This window comes from Phoenix dactylifera, chromosome 9 (genome assembly GCF_051530095.1).
Source record: "Phoenix dactylifera cultivar Ajwa chromosome 9, Ajwa_hap1_PhDact_Kaust_v1.1, whole genome shotgun sequence".
Taxonomy (NCBI): domain Eukaryota; kingdom Viridiplantae; phylum Streptophyta; class Magnoliopsida; order Arecales; family Arecaceae; genus Phoenix; species Phoenix dactylifera.
In genome coordinates this window covers 8,588,385-8,610,155 of record NC_143198.1, presented here as the reverse complement: position 1 = coordinate 8,610,155, position 21,771 = coordinate 8,588,385, and the positions used below count along the sequence as shown (strand labels likewise).

The following is a 21,771-nucleotide window of genomic DNA, read 5'->3' as shown; positions in this document are numbered from 1 at the left end:
TTATTCTGTAAATATTTTACCAAGTATAAAAATCAGGAAAAAAAAGTTAGAAGAGAAATAGTAAAGAAAGAAAAAAAATTTCCTTGACCCTTACTTTCTACTGCAATTACTGTTCCTTTAACTGTTATACAACATACATGCAGTTGAAACTAGGAAGGGACAAAGATCCATAATCCTTGAACCCCAAAACGTTTTTCAACGAAAAAACCCATGATGCATGAAAGTAGCAAAATAAACATTCCGAATGACATTCTGCATGTTATAAACCCAAGGAAGTGGCAGGTGTAGGGATCTTGCCGGATGAAGTACCTTCATGGTTCCCAGGAAACTTGTTCAAGAGCCGACGCTTATAGCGCTTTAATACAGATGCCAAGTTCTCCTTCCCTTTGGGAAATGCAACATCACCTGCTGCGGTGCCTGTCCGGCCCTTTCGGCCTGAGACTGCAATCTCAACATCCTTGATGATCTTAAGAATTGTACTTGCTGTTGTAAGGGATTCATTAACTGATTTCTGCTGCGACTGCTTGAAGATCTTCATGTCTTTTGCTAGTCTTTCAAGACATGAGCAGGGACTGATGGGATTCCGGGGCTTGGAGAACGCAGGATCAAGAATTCCCTGGAATTATTTGAAAATTAAAAAAAGAGAATATCAACACGCAGAGATTGATACAGTAAAAAAGAGAGGAAAACTATTGGGTACTACACCAACTGAAAAAGACTGTTAAAGTGCAATGGGAACCGATCCAGGTATAATGGATAAGCATGCAATTAGACCCAAACAGCACAAGCAGAATCTAGAAGGTGATCAAAGCAAAAGGCTATGTTCTAATTAACAATCTACAACCCAAGTTGGTGGGCATTTGCCCGAGTAGATACGCCATCAAGATACGTAAATGCACTCGTCATTGATCAGAAATTAGAATAACCCAAATCAGTGCAAGTTATGGGAGGTGCAACCATTTCAGTTTTTTTGCATTCGTATGATTTGATTTAGCAATTCTAACCCTTGTCAAAGCTGCCGAAAATGTACAAGACAAGTATATTGCCTTTCCTTTATAGGTAGATTTCATCACCACAAGATATGATACAAAATCAGGGGTCAACAAGCAGAGGGTCAGGAATTGTGGCTATAAAAGCCCCTGTAAGTACAGAATAAGAAAGCAAAGCCCAACTACCCGAGGAAGAAATCCAGATAATTTCAACGTACATCAAAGGGCTATAATAACCTCATTGAAAGAAGCTTAATAAGCAAGCCAAACAGAAGGGTAATAAACTTCCAGTTGTGTTTGAGAGAGAGATTGCACTTTCATGCTGCTGCTTATGTCTTTTGCACAGCAAAATTCAACGAGATGACATGTAAAGCAGCCATTTTATTCAGAAGATCAGATTGTATTGCGACATCACTGTCAGTATTAAGAAGTTCAATCCCAAATTCCGAGATGACTTCCTCATGATTTGGGGAAACTCAAATGTGGAAAAACTGCATCAAGCTTCTCACAATGTGTGCAAATCTATGCTTGCACAAAAGCCAGAGTTATTTCATTGTTGCTAGAATAAACAAAATGGAAATGCTAGTCAAGAATATATATATATATATATATATATATATATATATATATATATATATATATATATATATATATATATATATATATATATATATATATATATATATATATATACACATACATACAAACACACACACACACACACATATATATATACACACACACACACACGCACACATATATATATACACACACACACACATATATATACACACACACACACACACATACACACATACACACACACACACACACACACACACACACACACACACACATATATATATATTCTTCTTTGACTCCCATCACTTATATGTTAAGGAAAACTATTAGAAAAGCACATGATGAAAATATTTATAAAAGCAGCTACAAATCCTTCTTCACAGGCATTCAAGTTGCAATGCACACACATGTCAAATCAGTCATTGAACTGAGCTCGCATACAGGATTATAGTTTCAGTCTCTGTCTCTGTTCACAACAAAAAGAAATATCGCTAGTAATGGCTTTGAGGGTTTTACCTGAAGACGATTGAGAACATAAGTGTATTTGCCCCATAGCTCTGGCCGACTCTCCACAAGTGATAGTTCTAATATCCGGTGGATGCACCACACACCAAAACTAACCACCAGAGATGGTCGCCATACACAACTATTTCCACAATTGGGCAATGACAAAGCATTAGGGATATCTTCCTCCTCACTCCTTTGGACTGAACTAAACCTTCGATCAGAAGACAAATGATGAAGCTCACTCAGGAATACCTGATTCATGTCATTAACATCTGCTTCACATAGATATTTCTCAGTTGCAGCAACTCGATCGATTAGCTCCTCATCAGACCCACCATTCTGTCTAAACAGCCAATCTGATCCCTCCAATTTTAAGAGCTTCTTAACACAATTTCGAAGAGCTTGAAGTAGCTTGGCTTCTGATTCTGAACAAGAGAAAGTGTCTTTATTGGGAGCTGTGCTGGATCTGTGAGAAAGTCCTCCATCCTCTCTATTCTGATCGGTGCCCATCATACCAAACAATTGTTCAAATGGTTGTCTAGACCAAAGAGATTTGGTTTCTGGATTCAAATTTGACTGTAAAGAGAACACATCTCTATGGAGTTTGGGTGGAGAAAGCTCATCAAATGGCAATGCAACTCCAGCTCTAGGCATAGGGTTCAAATATTGCGATCTCTCAGATGTCATCCTACTCAAGGATGGACGAGGGCCAAAATGACTACCCCATTTCCCCTCATTCAACAACGAACTCCTGCTAGCAGCAATGAGGGCAGAAATGTCTGGTGAACTATGGTATTTCTTTGTGGAGGCTGAAGCGCCAAAATTTTTACTAGTTTCAACCAGGGAAGGGTCGTAGTAAGGCCTTTCTACCTGCAATCTGCTAACTCGAGATGCTGTTGGGCTTTGCAAACCAGATGTTCCCATTGAACCGAGTCCATTTTGCCCTTGAGAATACATAACTGAATCCCTCAAATTTGGGATAAAGGATTCAGCAGACTTGGTAGCTGGCAGTGGGTCTAGTGAAATGCTTGAGGAATAGGGAGTTCTGCCCGAACCAATCCCTTTGAGATAGGATGCTATCTGATAACCATGTATTGTAGCAGGCTGATAATCCCGATTATCAGAATACTGTGGCAAGTGCAAAGAAGAAAAGAGTTTTTCACTGGGATCCACCATGTCACTGCATGAGTTTTTCACATGTGTGTTCGATACAGGCATGTTTTGTGACCAAGATGGGGATCCCATATGGAGCCTGTAGGATGACTCCATACTTGAATTTTTCTTCTGTTTGGGAGATTCGTAGTCTCTTGAGATTGCTGACATAACCATTCCCCTATCTGCATCTGTAAAGAAATTCTTGGACAATTCTGCTCCTGAGTTGTTCATTTTGACAGAACCAACTATTTTCAAATCTAATCCCAGCAAAACATCCAGTTTTTTCGTACTTGCTTCTTGTGTTAGCTTCCCGTGAAAATCAAACAGGTGACCCCAAAACTCATCCAAAATGGCTGCTAATTGACGTCGTGCTGCACGACCCAACCCAGACAATTTTGATAGGCTTCCACTGCCATTCCCTCCATCATAACCTTTTCCCTTGACGCTACTAAAGGATCCAGGACCATCAGAGGTTGAAGTTGACAAAGCTCCTGGGGGGGACTCTTCAGCCTCTAAAGCATCTCCTTCTTCGTTATCTTTATCTGTATGAACATCTGCTTCCACACTCACATCCTTTTCTACTGGGTCCTTGGACTCAATGCTCTGTACAATACCTGCATCTGGCGAGCCACCAGGAGAAACTTTATCTACGATTTCCAGCAAATCAGGTTCAACTACAGACTTCAAATCTTCAGGATAATGTGATGGGGAAGTACAAGTAGAACTAATGTTTGGACCGCAAGAAGACCGATGTGTATCATGGTTAGAATCAATAGCTGTCTTGGACATATCAACATTCAATTCATGACCTGATTTATCAAGAAGACTGGAATGCTCCAAGACAGGTTCTACCGCAGACCCATGATCTTCAACAAATGTAATGTTATCGATTAGATCATTTTCTTCTCTGCCCTCAGGAAACTCCAACTTATCACGCAAGATCCATAACTGTGCTTCTGGCCCATCACTCGCAGATTTTAGCGGTGTAACTGCCATATATAGTGTAAAAATAATGGAAATACAACAAGTAAGTAGAAGAGCAGTATATGGGACTATCGCACTGCTTTCCATACAGCCCCTCATGTTATTTATCCAGCTGCTGTTTCCAAATAACATTTCTATGATAAAGATAACATTTGGTGCAAGCATCCCGAAAAATGCAACCAAAGACAAGATTTCAAGATACCAAGAGATTTTGAAAGCTCCCATTATTAATCTTGATGATGCAACCCGGAAAAGAGGAATGACAGAGGATGGAAGAAGCATAGCCTGTATAACTTGACAGAAAATAAGAAATTGATACATTCCTTCAGCACCTGCACTCTTTGCACAATAGAGAGCTGGAACGATGGTGAGAGCCTTAACTGACATGTGATGTACTGGCAGAAGCAGGTTTACGCCAAAAATATGTTGCAATACCACTTGCCCACCGATATTCCATGTTAAAGCTGTGATCTGACTTGAGAGGAGAAGGACTAGAAAAAATGCTATCGGTGCTATAGGAGTCCTAAATATCTGCAACCGAATTAAAATATATAGATGTAATGAGTCAGTTAACAGATAGTAACACAAAAATATTTGTTATGAATATTAATTTTGAAATTCAACTATATCAAATGTCTCCACCAACCAAAATCTTAAAAAAGCTGCTCTTGAAGCAGGAGAGAAAGGAAGCAGAGGAAAAGAGAAGGTACTAAGTGAATAGGATTTGGTTGCTATAATCTTGTGAATACATATATTACGGCAACAATCCTAACATGCTCAGCAAGTCCCGAATAGACTATATGACTCATATTTTGCAAAGAAGCAACTCAATATCAACCATAACTTATCTTTAGCAAAAAAGCAACTCACTATCAACACCACCACAAACTTTTTACAGAACCTGAAATCATCTTGAAGCTATAAGGACTAAGGAGTGCAGGTCAGGCTCCTTGCCTATTATCTGGCAGGGGTCGGTAGTCACTCAAAAGAAAATACCAAATGCCTGCTGATATTAGTTGCCTCTTTATTAGCTTGACCTGATAATAAACATCTCATTGATAAGCTAGTAAGACCTAATTTGCCAACCTTTAAACCTAAGGCTGTGCCCTTATTTTTCATAGCATCTGATAGATGATACAAGTGCAAGTTGGAATTCAAAATGAACACGAAGGTAGGGATTTCAGAATTCATAAAAAATTGCCCAAAGAATATAATGAAGTGCAATACAATTACCCGTCAGTAAGTTTATATACTTTCTAGGATCACAAATAAGCTTCTACAACCTAACTTTATTACATTTGCTATAGTGAAGCTGTGAAAAAACTGCTGAGATGTTGTCATATGTAGCATTCGCCGAATCAGTACCGTGACCCATACCAGTCAGCTACCGGTACTATACAGGTCTGTATCATGCCATGCCAGAACGTACCAAAAGGGAGAGGGAAAGGGAGAAGAGGAAGGAGGGGGGGGAGAGAGAGAGAGAGGGAGGGAGAGGGAGAGGGAGAGGGGGGGGAGAGAGGGAGAGGAGGGAGAGGGGGGAGGGTGAGGGAGAGAGCAAAAAGAGAGGAAAGGCAGAGGTGGGGCCACTACGACACTACTGCGTCGGCAGAGGCGAATGAGGGTCAGTGAGAGAGGGGGAGGGAGAGAGAGGAAGAGAAGCAGGGAGGGGAGGAGAGAGGCTTACCTAGGACATCTGCTAGTTGGCGAAGGCGGTGAGGGCAGCTAAGGCAAATCAAGCGAACAAGAGGGAGACAGATGAAAGCGAGGGCAACGAGGGAGAATCAAGTGAATAGGAGAGAGAGAGAAAGAGATGAATGCAAGGGCGGGGAGGGCGAATCAAGCGAACAGGGGGGAGAGATGAAAGCGAGGGCAACGAAGGCAAATCAAGTGAATAGGGGAGAGAGAGAGAGAGAGAGAAAGAGAGAGACGAATGTGAGGGCGACAAGGGCAAATCAAGCAAATAGGAGAGAGACGAACGCGAGGACAAATCCACCAACTAAAGTCAATGAGCGCCATCTCAAATTTATAAGCTGAATAGCGCCAGTCCCAAACCAGTCTAGTTCACTATGCCCCAAACTGGCTGGTGCAATGTGGTTTGACCATCCTTGGTCATATTATAACATAACTGTATGTACTTGGATTTGTTGCTCATCTATGTACTGTAATCACATATTATATAAGAAGGGCACAAACTTTATATGGACGTGCAGGGTTATCGCTTCCAATATTATTCCCTTGCATACTCAATGACTCCTTCATAATTGCTACTCAAGTTTCTCATGTACACTATCAACCATCATCTTGGCTCAATCATATAACTTCAAATGCATCGTGAAGAAAACATGTAAACGCACTCTATTCCTAATGTCAGATCTAATTGTCAAGTTCTAGTTTGCTGACTTCAGATTACAGACAATTGTAAGAGAGATTGTTCTTTCCATGTCTCTTGCTTCGGTTACCAAACCAAATATAGATTGAACCCTGATTAGTTGATTATATTCTTAGAGACAGCAGGCCCATGCCTAATTTTTGAACTTCAGTACCAGATTTAGGCCCAAGCACACTTTTGAGTTCTCAATGTTGTCATCCAGAAAAGAAAGCAGGTTAACTGCATCATGCTCGTTTTGCTGGACGGAATAGCCATATACCACGTGGTAATTGCATTTAAGCATTGGGTAGAATTTTCACACTAGTCGCTATCAAAGAGAAAAATATAAGGGGAAAAACTTGAGCTTTAGCACAATCCAGTAGTTAAAAGCCTCACAATATTCACTGATAAACGATGCCCTTTGACAATTTTTTTGTTATTCATACAGACCAAGACATTTAGCTACAAACTATTCCTGGATTGGTGTAACAACTTAGGACCTCTCCTTAAAAAGCTAGCTAGATGTTGTAATTTGCAATCCTTGGCCTTGCTTAAGTACCCAAGATCTCCCCAACACACAACGGATAGAGGACTAAACATACGTCAACACAGGTTCTCACATTTGGTGTAAGTTTTCCTAGTTAATGACTTGTCTAGCCAACCCTTTTTAAATTGGAGATGGATCCAGTGCCTGAAACCAAATTAATTGAATATTCGATCTCCCTGTCAAGAGGTAACCCTGGCAGTTCATCGAGAAAAATGTCAAGAAAATCGCTCCCAACAAGGATGTGCTCCAATTTCAGCTCCTCCTACAGGGCTAAACGAGCCGAAGAAGTAGTTCCAAAAACTGTTGGGTAAGGGTTTCATTAAACTCGGTGTTTCTCCTTGAGATGCTCTAGTAATTTTGTGAAAATGAAGGATGGGTGTTTCCGATTTTGTATTGATTACCGGAATTGAACAAAGGAACAATACAGAGCAAGTACACCTTACTAAGGATAGATGACTTGTTCAACCAGTTACAGGGAGCTCAGGCGTTCTCAAAAATTGACCTTCACTTAGGCTACCACCAATCAAAACTAAAGCTAAGGATGTGCCCAAATCAGCATTCATAACAAGATATGGATATTATGAATTCCTGATGATGCCTTTTGGCCTGACAAATGTACCTGCAGCTTTCATGGATCTGATAAATAGAGTGTTTGAAAGTTCAAACCCTTCAAGGACCAATTCGTGGTGATATTTATTGATGATATATTAGTCTACTTGAAGGGGGCAAAAGAGAATAAGTATCTAAGGATGGTGCTGCAAACCCTCAGAGAGAAGGTGGTTTATGCCAAGCTGCAAAAATGTTAGTTCTAGTTGAATAGCATCTCTTTCCTCATGCATGTGATCTCTAAGGATGGCATTTCCATTCCAAAGAAAGTGGAGGCAATGGTTGAGTAAGGTCGGCCCATTAATGTGTTGTCTGAGGTGCAGAACTTCCTTAGGTTGGCTAGATACCACCCGAGATTCATCGAAGGGTTCTCTCGCATTGCTATACCTTTGTCTTGCCTGCTTAGAAGCATGTCAAGTTTGAGTGGAAAGAGAAGTGTGAGAAGAGCTTCTAAGAACTAAAGAAGCGGTTACTGACGGCCCCAATTCTGACTATCCCATTTGGGTCAGAAGGATTCACCATTTTTAGTGACGCATCATGGAAGGGCCTGTGTTGTGTATTGATGCAGAATAGGAAAGTGATAGCTTATGCCTCCGGACAGTTGAATATGATCAAAATTACCTCACTCATGATTTACAAGTGGCAGCCATCATCTTTGCCTTAAAAAATTGGAGACACTATCTATACAGGGAGCCTTAAAAGATACTTATAGACCATAAGAGTTGGAAGTACATTTTCACCCAGAAGGAGCTGAACCTAAGGCAAAGAAGATGGTTAGAGCTGTTAAAAGAATATAACTTAAGTACTTAACTATCAGGTACTACTCGAGGGAAAGCAAATCTTGTGGTAGATGCACTGAGCAGGAAATCTTCGGCTGGACTCGCATCTCTAATCACTTCGCAAAGGCAAGTTTTGGAAGATCTGAAAAGGATAGGGATTGAGGTGCAACTACCTAATTCTCAAGCCCAACGTGCCACACTTAAGGTGCAGCATACTCTCTAATTGAAAGAATTAAGGTTTTTCAGAGAGAAGATCCGAAAATGCAAAAAATCAAAGAAAGGAGTGAAATCAGGCACCTTGATGGAATTCAGGGTTTATGAGATCTTAATAAAGAGATCTTGGAGAAAGCTACCAATTTTACGTACACTGTGCATCCTGAAGGTACTAAGATGTGCAGAGACTTAAGAAAGAATCTCTTGTAGAGTGGTATGAAGAAAGTCATTGCTCAATATGTTATCGAGTGCTTAGTGTGTCAGCGAGTGAAAGCTAAGCTGCAGCATTGCAGTCTCTCCTAGTTTCCCAATGAAAATGAGAGCGCATCACCATGGCTTTTGTGACGGATCCATCTAGAACGTTGTATGGATGATTGTTGCCAGTAAGGTCGGCAGAACCATCCCGAACCGGACGATTCCGATCGTACCGAGTCGTCCCGGCAGCGGACCGGGATGGTTCCAAGAACGAAAACAAAATCCATCTCCGGAGGAAAAGGAGAAGGAAAGAGAGGAAAAAAGAGCAAGCGGGGAGGAAGGGAGAGGGAGAGGAAGAGAGAGGGAGGTGGACGCCGACGAGCTGCGTGGAGGAGGCTCCTCCAAGCTCCGCGGCTGGAGTCCCTGTTTTGTTCAATATAGGGGTCCAGCCACTTTCTTAATTTCGCGACATTTAAGTGAAGTTCAGGACCCCTTTTTAATGTCGTGATATTTAAGTAAAATCGGCAAGTGATTTACCGACTTTTTTTAAAAGTCGCCGAAATTACAAAGCGGTCGATCCCCTATTTCGAACGAAACAGGGGACCCCGCCACGGAACTGTCCTCCGCCCGAGTCACCGGCCTCCGCCGGCCTCCTCTCTCCCTCTCCCCCTTCTCTCTGTTTTTCTCCCGTTCGCCCTCTCCGCCTCCTCTATTGTGTTGCTATGGGTCCAACACGGCACGGTACAGCGTAGGCCCATACCAACCCGTGTCGCTAGGCAACTGGTCCGGGGCCCGGTACCAACACAGCAAACACTAGTTGATAGATTGGCAAAATTGTCACACTTCTTACTATTCGGAGTTGGTTTTTCTTTAGAGACATTGGCAAACTTGCATATTAAATAGATTGTAAGTTTACATCAGGTTCCAACTTCTATTGTGTCAGAAAGGGATACTAAATTCGAATCTCAATTGTGGAAGAGTCAGCATAAAGCCATGAGGACCAAACTAAACTTCAACATAGTCTTCCACCCACAAACAAATGGGCAGTCCGAAAGAATCATCTAGATCCTTAAGGACATGTTGAGAGCCTGTGTTTTGGACTTGAGAGGCGCCCGGGCTAGCCATTTACCTTTGGTAGAGTTTGCCTACAATAACAACTATCAAGCAAGAATGCATATCACCTTTCGAGGCATTGTATGGCAGAAAGTGCAGATCTCCTATTTGTTGAGATGATGTGGAGAAAAGAAAATCGGAGGGTCCAAAATTAGTGCAATAGACCATAGAAAATGTATAATTAACTAGAAAGCAGCTTCGCATAACTTAAGAGCAGGAAAAAGAGCTATGTAGATTATAGAATGGAGCTGGAATTCCAAGTAGGGGACCATGGTTTCTTAAAGGTGTCTCCTACAAAGGATGTGATGAGGCTTGGGATATGTGGCAAGTTAAGCCTCGATTTGTGGGTCTGTCCAAATTTTAGAAAGAGTGGGGAAGTTGCATATCATTAGCACTCCCATCAACCTTATGTGAGGTGCGCAATGTGTTACATATACCAATGCTATAGAAGTATGTACCACACCCTAGCCACATAGTGAAACTTAAGCCACTGCACCCTATTCAGATGGTGGATAGAAAAGATCAAGTCTTGAGATGCCACACCATCCCCTACGTCAAGGTTTGATGGAGCAATTATTCTAAGAGAGAAGCTACTTAGGAGCTTGAGTCTGAAAATAGGCTAAGTAACATCAACCTTTTGAAGGCCCAAGAATGTCAATTTCAAGGACCAAATTTCTTTGCGGAGGGAATGTCAGACTCGGCCAACTTGACTCAAACGAGCCAAGTCAACCCGACCAAGCAATGGCTAGCCTAAAGCTATCTAAAATTTATAGCCTAGCTAGAATCACTATGAGCAGGGAGGCAAGGCAGGCGTGGAAACATCAAAGCTCTTGCCTACCTTTCCATTTCTAGCCAAATCCTCCGCTAGCGAGAATGCTTGGCGAGCTAACTGACCTTTCTAGGTCGAAACGGCCCAATCGGAGTTCTAGCACTCACGCTGAAGGCTTGACAAGCTAACCAACCTCTTTAGGTTTAGCAATCCAAACAGAGATGCTAATCCCTACAGTCCCTGCAGAGGTTCCCATGAAACTGTCAGGACTGAGAAGTCAACCTTACGGGCACTCGCCCCAGCCGAGTTAACGGCCTCACCGATGAGGGCAGCACGTGGAGAGCCACACAATAGTGGACCTGGCCACTGCACACACATACACTATGAAGATGAAAGATATAAAAGCAATGAAGGGGCAGACTAAGAATGAAAGTCTTTGTTCATTCATTGTTCCAATTACAATGGAACCAACTTGTCAACCAAGTACATAAGCAAGAAGAGGAACAGAACAACATAAATGATAATAAGAACGACTCAATAGTAGCCAGACCCCCTCCGACTACAACATCCAGGAGTCCGGCAGCCATCTTCCACTGCGCACTCCCTAGAGGACAACACGAATCCTCAGCCAAACTTCCTTGATGAGGATTCAGCCTCTCACGTTCGACAACAGCTAAAGGTTCGTGTCGTGTAGTGGGAGCAACCTTATCCCCATTCTCCATGGCGCACAGAGGCATGACTTATGATTGCACCGTTGATCTGGTGATCTTGAGATTCACATCTTCCTCCTAGGTCACTCCCATTCTCGGCCCTGCCTTTGTCTCCACCAGCTCGGTGTCTATCCAACAATGGTAAGCTTGCACGAATCGTTCTGCAACCTTTCAAGAGCCCCAGCGGAGGATGGAATAGACCATGCATGCGAAACATCCCTCGGACTCGCTCAAAGGAGAATGGCTACAACGAAGAGTAACAAGGGGTTCAACCCTCTATTCCAATGAATGAATTCCAGTTTTATTTATAGGAAGAATACATGGCTGAGATCAAAGCGCCTAGGCTCGAATCAGCGGACATGTGCTCAGCTCCTAGGCGATCTACACTTAATTCAAGGAATATTTTCAAGGAGCTCATTGTTGAGGTGGCAACCTCTCAAGTCGTCACCCAGTCGAAGTTTAAATCCCAACGGAGGAAAATGCTTTGGACTTTGAAAAATGATCAGCATAATGACATGCGCAACTTTGTGAGAAAATAGACAGACACCAGCTACATAATGATTGGGGGCAGGCGTTATTATGCTTACTACGATGCTCTCGTCGGCAATCCACTAGGAAAATGAACGACATGGGGACAAACGTACCAAGCGGCCCTGCTCCGAACCGAGCAACCCCTCAAGCAAAAAATCATCAATCCGACCAAACAATCGAGCAAGTAAATGCAAAAAAGAATTTTTTTCATTCAAAAGAAAGAGGGTTACAAAGACAACAAAGGTGAAAAGAAAAGATATAAAATCATGGCTCACATCCGAGCTAGAAAATAACTACTCTCTCCCATGCTCCTCTTCCTCATCTCCCTCTTCTTCCTCCTCGGCCTCGCTCTCCGACGTTTGAAGGAATGTGTCTTCGCCTGAACACTCCCTCGAGAAGGTGACCGAGCTGAGGTCGAGCTTAGGGGCCACTTTATGGATCCTTCCCCGGCAGATGATGACATTCTTCTTGAAGGAATCTCTGGTGGCCTCCATCATCCCATTGCGGAATTCTTTAGAGGCTCGGTCGAGGGAGCTCTGACCCACCCTTTCAGAGTTGGAAGACTAGCCTCTAATAGATGGATTCATAAACAGCATCAAAAGGACAAAAGAAGACAAGAAAAAGAAAAAGACACAAGGCAAGCCAAAAGTACAGAGCAACCCACCGGGAGGCAAAAGAAAAACTCTGCCCGATAACGAGAAAGACGAACCACGGTACGAAAGCACAAAAAAAATAGCCACCTAAACCCCACGCTTGCTCTCTTCCTCTCTCTAGGTTCTGGAGCATAAAGGGACAAGGTGAAAGGGCCTTCCTATTTATAGAAGACTTGAGCAACCCATTTCAGTATGGCATTTCACCAACTTCGGCCACGTGTCGCCTAGACATTGCCCCTGAATGACCTCTTGGATCACCATCAGACTCCAAACATCCGTTCAGCCTGCAGGCGTCCCTCTTATGACACAATGCTTCGAAAATGACAAGCATAGTCATGCCCCTCATAAATGCAGGATGCGAAAAATCTCCATTCCCCTACATAAGAGCAGTCCAGATAATCGGCCATCTTTGCGAGTCAGCCCCATCAAGAAAGCTACTTCGTCAACCCGAGTTAGCAAGCTCGGCTCGGTTACAGAAGTGGGGGGCAAGTGATCTGCAACGAAACCAACCACGACTCATGCAAGGGGTTGGCCAACTAAAGCTCGCCACAGAGCTAGTGCACCACCAATTGGGGCTCGCCATATAGCACACTTAGAAGCGCATGGCCGACTTCGAAAATCAAAAACTCCTTACAGTTGACGACATCCCAGCTGAGATCCCAAGCGATCTCTGACGTCACACCAACCAAACAGGCGGGGCATGATTCGTGTGCGAAACGTCCGTGCCCAATATTCGAAACATGCTGAGGCCTACCAATCCTGGCCGACCCACATGTCCGAATTCCAAGGCGTCAGGCCCTCGCCTTCGCCTATACAACCAACTCTCATGAGGATCTTTTAGGTAGTGATCGGGCGCCCTGACAAACCACAGAGCAACTTCCTCTATTCCCTGAGTATTATTCTGACTTCGGTGTCGAAGGATCCCCCACCGAACACACTCCAACAAAAGGATTTCTTCATCTTTACTGTTTCAGGTCGGAGCGCAATCGCGGACCAGGATCCCGGCTATAGCCGTCCGCCTCAACGGATGATTCGAGATTCCAACAACATGAAAAAAGACTAAGATGCCCAGCATAATCCGAGCAGCTGATCGCAGAGCCCTCCAACACCAATACCTCACTCGCTTGGCACCTAGGATAGGCCGGTCCCCAATAGCTATAGAGATATTCACTGCTTAAACCCTATTGATAGTTTTTTCTTTACTAAAATTTAGCTAGCATGTTTATGATACAATACCAACATATGTCTTATGATTTAATCACTTTATTCAAATGCTATTTTGCAAACCCATTAAAAGCCTTATGTATCAAAAGGAGGCATCAACCCATTCCATTGAGTGCTTACCTACTCCTTTGTGTCGTGTACCCATTAATTAAACAATTTACCACAAAAGCTTAAGCAAAAAGGAAAAGGATCAATAATTTATCCCAATGTTAGCACTCATCAAGAAAAAAAAACATAGACCATGCACGTGTAGAGACACAATAGCTAAGATGAATCAAGATAATAACTGAGTTAGTTAAATAAATGATTAGCAATTCAAACTCCTGACCTCCACCGAACATGTTTTCTGATACTAAGTTAACTAACCAATTTATCCCAAAAGCTTAAGCTGAAAGGGAAGGGGTCAACAATGCATATCAGGCTTGTTACCTTACCATTAGACACCAAAAACTAAAACTAATAGGGAAACTATCGACAATATATATCACGCTTGACACCCCCTCACATGCGGCCGAACTATGCAAATAAAGGGATAACTCAGTCGAGACTGACCAAAGGATAACTGAGTCAAGATAGACTAAAATCATGATAACATATAACTAGGGATAATTAAATAAATAATTGAATTGGAAGGGATTCAAACTCATGATCAAGAAACCTGAGCTCTGTCTAGTTGTAAGTTAATGACCCAATAAATTCTAGTAAAAACTTAAAAATAAATCCTTTATATATCTTATTAAACATGTTTTCTTTTCTGTTCTTGATCAACGCATGTCCTGTACACATTAACTACTTGTTTGTGGGCATCTTGAAACATTTGAATACTTGCTTTACTCCATCAACAAATCTCCAAGCGAAATGTGTTCTCGTGCAATACAACTCTAAAAATAAGGCTACCATCATTATAATCCCATCAATATCTCCATTATAACCCATCCTGATCCAAAGAATTTACCTTCAATTGATGCTTTCTATTCCCTCAAAGACCATTCCTCAATTTTTTCCACTCCTTTTTAATCAGCTCATTCTAAGCCCTCTTTCTTCTTTCACTGAAAATTACCACTTCCTTTTTCTTACCCATCCAACAGTTTCCCATTGTTCAGGTTTGCTCACACTAGCATGGGGAGTTTTGGGCAGGTTATAATACAAAGCCAAACATTGAACTCTTGACTCAAATACTTCACTGTGAGACAACCAAATTATCCAACATACTGATAGGGTTGGGGCATGTTTTAGGGCAGCGTGACTTGATTATGACTCATTACAAACGTACATACATACCTATATATGTATGTATTTGTAAATAATACAACAAACGGATGTATATCATATGTTAGATGATATATAATATATATTTATCAAATATATGGGTTTTAAAAAGAGGTGAACCAATTGCCAAATCCCATTTTTTCTCCCACTCTCAATTCCTCGCTTCTGCTCCTTTTCCCTGATCCTCTCCCTGCAGGAGTCAGCACCAGATCAAATGAGTCCCTTTCTAGCCGCGCCTCTCTAACACCCCCCCCCCCAAGCGCCCCCTTCTTTTTTTGCTTTTCCATAGTCATCCCACATCTCTCTCTCTCCCTACCATGTAGTTGCCCCAACTTTCCCATCTGTTCCCAGGACTAAACTATAACTCTCTCTCTCTCTCTCTCTCTCTCTCTCTCTCTCTCTCTCTTTCTGTCTGCCTCTCTCAGTCTCTAGCCAGCCACCTCATGGCTAACACTCGTTGAGCCCCCCTTGTTGTCAATTGTCACCCAAACCCTATTCTCCCCTACCTCAACACAATTCTTCTTTAAAAAGGAGGAAAAATTAATCTTGACAGCAAATCGGATTGATTGGGTACATAGATATTTATTTGTTTCAGTTCAGAAAATGGTTCTGCCAATTTGTGAGGGACTCAAGTCACTCAACTCAGTTAAGGCCTGTTACCTAAAATACCAGGTTGGGTTTTTGGTCATTGGAGAAGTAAAATGTCAGTTTGGGTGTGGTCGTGATTTAAAATGTCATGTCGGTTCAAGTCAACCCCAATCTGAACCAACCTAACATACTCGACATTTTAAATAACCAACCTGAACGCATCCTAGGGTAGCTTATGAGTCATCTTCTACTTAAAATGCCACTTTCTCTAAATATGTTCCTTTGGATAACATTTTTTGATGGATATACATGGCTGCTTGTCCTTGTCCTGCTTGACCTGGATAGCCTACACTGTTATTCTAGGTGTCTAACAGGCCACCGTTTGTTTTTCTACAGATTCATGACCATCAAGCAATACAGTCATTGTGATAGGTTGCTAAGGATCAAGACTAGTGGACCACCATAGCCCTAGTGAATTCTCTCAACAAATGTAGGCTTGGAACCCTTCTTCTTCTAGCTGGGACAGCCCTATCAGCTGCAAGTGGACCATAGATTAAGACAAAACCAAAACATATCAGACCAGCAACAATGAGTGAGCAAGTAAACTGGCCGTGATTATTAACTCTCAAGCAAGAGTATTAGTATTGAAGCAAAGCTCAAGCTTATAATTAGCCCAGAAAAGGCATTGTAAATATATTCTTGTATATAGTTAGTTCATTTTTCATGATTTCAGTTTAAAAAATCACAGCATACTTATTGGCAAATTAGTTTTTGTTACAAGGAAAACCGGAAATTATGTTTATATTCAGCTATAAGAAGCTAATAACAAGGAAGAAATATGAACCTGGTCCATCAGCAAGGAAACATCTTGAAAATTAAGCGCAATGTCTGCATTGCCGAATACTACAGCTGCTGAGTTCATCAGTACATAATTCACCAGAAAAATGCCAGTAAAAATGAACAGGATAGCAAAAAAATGGTCATGAAATAAAGCACCCATAGCAACATTTGAGAGTCTTCTCTGCCACTGAACAAAGACGAAATGCAATTAAATACTAATAAAGATTTTTGAAGCAAATTCTTTGAGCACAAAATGAAATTTTCACATGAATAGATAGTGCACGATAAAGATTAAATCAACTTGTGAATTAAAATAATTTTCTGAAAATCAAAAACCAGATCTAATAGAAGGTATATAACTTTGAGATAGAGATGAAGATTCAGTCTATGAGGTTTGGGTTACTTTGACATGTACAATTATGGTCTTATGGATAATAAATATGAAAGCTAAACATCATTGAACAGCTGCATCCGCATTAACAAATATGTGACAGAATTGTTAAGTTAACATGCATAAGCCATCACTCACATTTCTCATGCTTGCTGAAACCTCATAATGCAATCAACAGTTCCCTTGTAGTAAAGATTGTCTGGACACTATCGAATAAGGACTTGCATAGAATACTAACTAGCAAAAACCAGAGAGAGCAACTGGAGAAAGGCCAACAACCTCTTCTCCTTTCTGAAAAATGAGCATAAAACTGGAATCCGGAATACACATTTGGCGATTCAAAAAAATGGATTAGATGCGTATTACTATCTTTGGGGATTGGAGTTAGTTGGAGCAAGGCTTGTTTTCTTTTAATCTCTATTTTTTTTTAATCTAAGAACTCCCAGTCCCGAATAAATGGGACTTGGTGTTTATTTTCTAATTTCTCCCTGCATAAGACATTTTGGCCAAAACATTTCATAGCAAAATAATACCCAAATATGTTTAGACCTAGCATATGGTTGAAACTTGAAACATTTTCCAGGATGCAAAGCCTCAGAAAGACAAACTGATCTTTTAACATTCCCACGGGAAAAACATTAAACAGCACTCCTGTTCATGCAGATAATATGTCTGGGCAGCTATTCTGTGATTCTGAAGTGGACTGAAATCCATTTACGGAACATGCTGTGATAGCAGTGTATAGTGTAAAACTGAGTGCATATCTTGTGGTAACTTAGAACCAAAGATTTTTACCAACAAATGTTGTTCATATTCAAAAGATGTAAGTGTTTAATGAGTTCCATTTGCAAGTTCATGAGAGAGTTTTCAGAAAAGCCAGCAAGGAAACTCCTAAAATTCACCTGTACAATTGAAGAGTGTATGTAGAAATTGTGTGCCATTATATTCGCACCAAGAAGAGCCATAAGTGAGTATGCACTCTCCCCGCTCAACTTAGGAAAAATCACATTCATTACAAGAGGGATTTCTGGTTGACTAATTAATACGCCAAGCACATAGAGTAGAAAAGCAACGCCCGCTATGCTTACATACAATGTTTCTGCTATCCGGTTGTCCTGCATCTCAAGGAGCATCATTTGTATTAAACATTTTGCATTTGACACTATTAAAAGATTAATGAGAAAGAGTCCAAGAAGAGATGTTACCAAAATGGTGGCAAAAAAGGGAAGTAAAACAGCACCAAGTGTAGCAAAACAGATACATGTGAAGAGATCAATCCCAAGCAGAAGATTGAGTCCATATGAAATGCCCAAAATCTGGAATAATAAACAAAAGATAACTTAAAACTCATCAATTATGAAAATATCTGAAACTTAGTTGGCCTTGCCATCCCACTATTATTGGACAACAAAAAAACAAAGAAAAATGTTTTAAGAAACACATAAATAAGGCAGCTGCATGACCATTTAATCAAACATATAAAATACCATTGTCAGGTCTGAAGCAATCATGGATAACAGTGCTTGGAGTCCAAGTGTAATGCATGCTGGCCTGCAATACTCCTCGACACAAATCTTTTGCATGAACACATGGAAATAGAACAGACTTTAGCACATTCAAGAAATGAAAAGTTTAAAAGACAAAGCAGCCATGTGACAGGGATGTTAAGTTCATTTAATTTAGATTGCTAATAAACAAGGATTAATGTTAAGTTCATATATTCAGGTTGCTAAGAAACAAGGATTGATAATCTCATCTGTACTCTCACATTCTGGTCATGACTGGCACAGTAGCGGCCAGTGCATACCAGGGGTGAACCGGCTCATATCACACCATATCACACCATATCAAGGCATATCAACCCCATGCAACTTGATACAACTTGTTTTCTTCTTTTGATTTTTTTTGTTTACTTTGTATCAAGGTGTATCGAGCTGTACTACCCCTCAATTGATAACTGCAGCACACCAACCAGCCCTCAATATGGTGTAAATCTGCAATATTTGAATGTTTTGCAATGAAACCATGGTTGTTATAATAGGACTTCATTTCTCACTGAAGGTGCATATCTTAGCCATTAACAATACCTGCCAAGTGCTTAAAAAAAAAAGCCAGCAATTTGCAAAGTCAATGAAGTGATGAACTCTGTTTATGGGACAACTTGTATTCAGGTCGAATCAGGTAGAGAGTGTCTTCCACATTCAAGCTCCCGGTTCTTCAGTAGGATGGAGGAATTTCTCTCTAGCATTTTCTTTTTCCATTTCTTTCTTACTTTATTCCTTTTGTGTATGTGTTGTCAGGGCAATGGTTTCTTATACTATGTTATTGTGTTTGTTTCGGCCACTCATTCATAATACCATTGTAACATCATGATGAGAAGCACTCATATTCTTTAGCACACATTCAGTCTGTGGTAGTAATAGGTGCAGCAAACAAGATATTATTATACTTTGAAGTTCAAAAAAGGATATCCATTACCTCTGCAAGATTCTTTCCAGTGACCATACCAATGCAAGTTGCAAGGTACTGGCACAGAATGGCAGTGAAATTGAAAAAGAGTACAGGTAACATGAGATCATATCCAAAGTGAGCCCCACCATCTACAGCTGCCACCCATTTCCCAAGGTCGATGTATCCCATAGAAATCATAAGCGCAGGTCCAATAGAAGGAAAAAGATGAGGTACAGCTCCCCCTGATGTCATAGTTTCCATGGCTTGGCAATCACTATCAGGACAACACTACTATTAACACCTCTGAGTAAACAAAGATACTCTGACTGAAGTATCAATTTAAAAAAACTGGCATAACCTTAAATTAAGATACTGATGGCTCAAGTTATATCTGTTGTTCAGATTAACGTGAACCTTAACCCCACTTCCTCTTATGAGCAATTGAATTGACCAAAACAGAACTCCAGAGTCTATCAACTATCTTCACAGAAGAGCTGAAGACAGAAAATGTGACCGTGCCTGACCAATGCCAACGTTGACAAACACCTCAAGCCAAGTTATGAAATTCAAAAGTAGCAGTTTGTCTTGCTCAAAATTCTGCTTGGCCACTGGGTAGCTAACTTAATAAGCTTCCCACCAAAAGTTATATGAAGTTATATCTTCCAAACATCCTCGCAATGCCAGCCATGTTGGAAGCTGAATTTATGAGGCATCCACGCCTAACCGTGTTTCCTTACATGACCTCAAACCCCACCAATTAAACCAAGGTTTGGCTGAGGAAGATCCCAAGCTTCTTCTATTAGTAAAGTTGCAATTAGATGCAAGTAGATCCTCAAGTCATCCAAAAAACTTTTACCACAACAAGTCACGGTATCCTGTGATATTCTCCCTAAGGTAGGCTTTTGTACCCTATGCAGAACGTCTCCAAAGTCAAAGGATACACCAAATATCCCTGCCCTAAATTAATCCACCTGCAGGAAGATCAACATGGACTGAAAATTAAGTAAGCGACAGAATGAGCAAAAATTCCACACAAATACTTTCAGCAACTAGATAGAAAGAAGATATTCAAATGCTCCAAATTTGGTAGCTTGGCCACTTCAAAACTGCCTTTTTTTTTAATCAATTAACAAACAGACTGAAGAAAGAGTATCTCCCCAGTAGTCCATCCACTGGTCTGAATAAGGTGAAGAAGAAGCAAAACAGGAGAGAAAATCTATCACAACAATACTTAAAAATCTCATTTGACTAGCAAATAACAACTAAAAAGGACTGCAAACTGGAACCAACCAATCAATTTCCCATACCACTTTCAGCTCTTCAAGTTTTCATAAAACCGCAACCAAACCGGCATTAATCAGTCATTCAAAAGCAAAACAAAGAAAAAAAGAGCGGAACGGAAGCAGAGTGGAAAGATCTGGGAGAAACAAATACGACCTCGGTCAAACCATCCTCTCTTCTCCAATTGGCCACCAAACTCCCCCCACAAACCGGTGAACAAGCTCTTCACAGGTCTGATCCAAACACCTTTCAGAAAGGGGAAAACAGAAAAAAAAAAATTGCGAACTTTACCTTGAGTCAATCCCACCACAGGAACCACCCCCCACTGGAGCTAGAAGAAAAGAGAGATCGCCGGATTTTTCCACCTCCACGTCCTCCGCCGGCGTCCATCGCCGCCCTCGAAGAGGAGCTCTCCCAAGAAGAGGAGGAAGAGGAGTCGAAGACAGCTTCAGGAGAGGAGCAGCAACTCAAGGCTTCTTCCCCTTCCCTTTATTTTTATCCTTTATATATTTTTTATTTTTTCGGGAAGATTCTTGGCTCGCTCTTAGAGTGGAGACGCGGCCCTCCTAAGCCCCAGGATGGCCACCCGTTGGCCAACGAACGGCTCACGATCCGAGTTCGCATCCGCAGTCTACCGATACATCGACTGACATCCCTGAGTTTCTGTCGCAGACTGACACCGGACTCGCGCCCAACCCCATCCCCATCATTTCTTCACAAATAATTCCTCGCAGCGCAAAACAATCACCGACCCATTCCCAGTCCCACGTGGAACTATTTCATTGGTGGAAATCAAAGTAGTCGGTGCGATTTATTGGAGTTGGATCAGGTTTGGTGACTTATTTGGGCCAGGTGGGGCTTTCTTTTTTTTATATCTTTAATTGGGTAGTAAAATAACGCGGGCATGTGCGCGTCGTGGGAGTTAAGACAGGCAAAACCCGGGGTCAAAGAAGCTCGGTGGGGTGCGGCTGACGGTAACAAATGCAACATCCCGGGCTCGTTTGGTTCGCGGGAAGTATTTTTCCT

General features: G+C 41.5%; 1 protein-coding gene across 3 annotated transcripts; it reads right to left on the bottom strand.

Moving 5' to 3' along the window:
- Positions 1–61: 61 nt before the first annotated feature.
- Positions 62–21,499, bottom strand: LOC103697682 (protein ETHYLENE-INSENSITIVE 2-like). Of its 3 annotated transcripts, XM_039131982.3 has the most exons (9): positions 21,037–21,499; positions 19,823–20,435; positions 19,492–19,738; positions 18,501–18,587; positions 18,219–18,329; positions 17,916–18,128; positions 16,627–16,809; positions 2,088–4,748; positions 62–616 (listed from the first exon to the last, which is right to left on the bottom strand). In XM_039131982.3, exons 3-9 carry the CDS (start codon positions 19,723–19,725, stop codon positions 260–262), a joined length of 3,846 nt encoding a protein of 1,281 aa, XP_038987910.2. In that variant the 5' UTR covers positions 19,726–19,738; positions 19,823–20,435; positions 21,037–21,499; the 3' UTR covers positions 62–259. The 3 variants fall into 3 exon arrangements, with proteins under 3 accessions (XP_038987910.2, XP_088560298.2, XP_038987911.2); XM_088704172.2 differs by lacking the exon at positions 16,627–16,809 and having other exon boundaries at positions 19,492–20,435; positions 21,037–21,264; XM_039131983.3 differs by lacking the exon at positions 18,501–18,587 and having other exon boundaries at positions 19,492–20,435; positions 21,037–21,228.
- Between the last annotated feature and the right edge of the window lie 272 nt (positions 21,500–21,771).

What these genes read in the sequence shown, in the direction of transcription:
- LOC103697682 (XM_039131982.3), bottom strand. Translation starts at nt 19,725, where the DNA reads ATGGAAACTATGACATCAGGGGGAGCTGTACCTCATCTTTTTCCTTCT. An exon ending in CTGGAAAGAATCTTGCAGAG is followed by an intron (nt 18,588 to 19,491) that starts GTAATGGATATC and finishes TTCATGCAAAAG; the next exon opens with ATTTGTGTCGAGGAGTATTG. An exon ending in ATGTTCTCAATCGTCTTCAG is followed by an intron (nt 617 to 2,087) that starts GTAAAACCCTCA and finishes AAATAATTCCAG; the next exon opens with GGAATTCTTGATCCTGCGTT.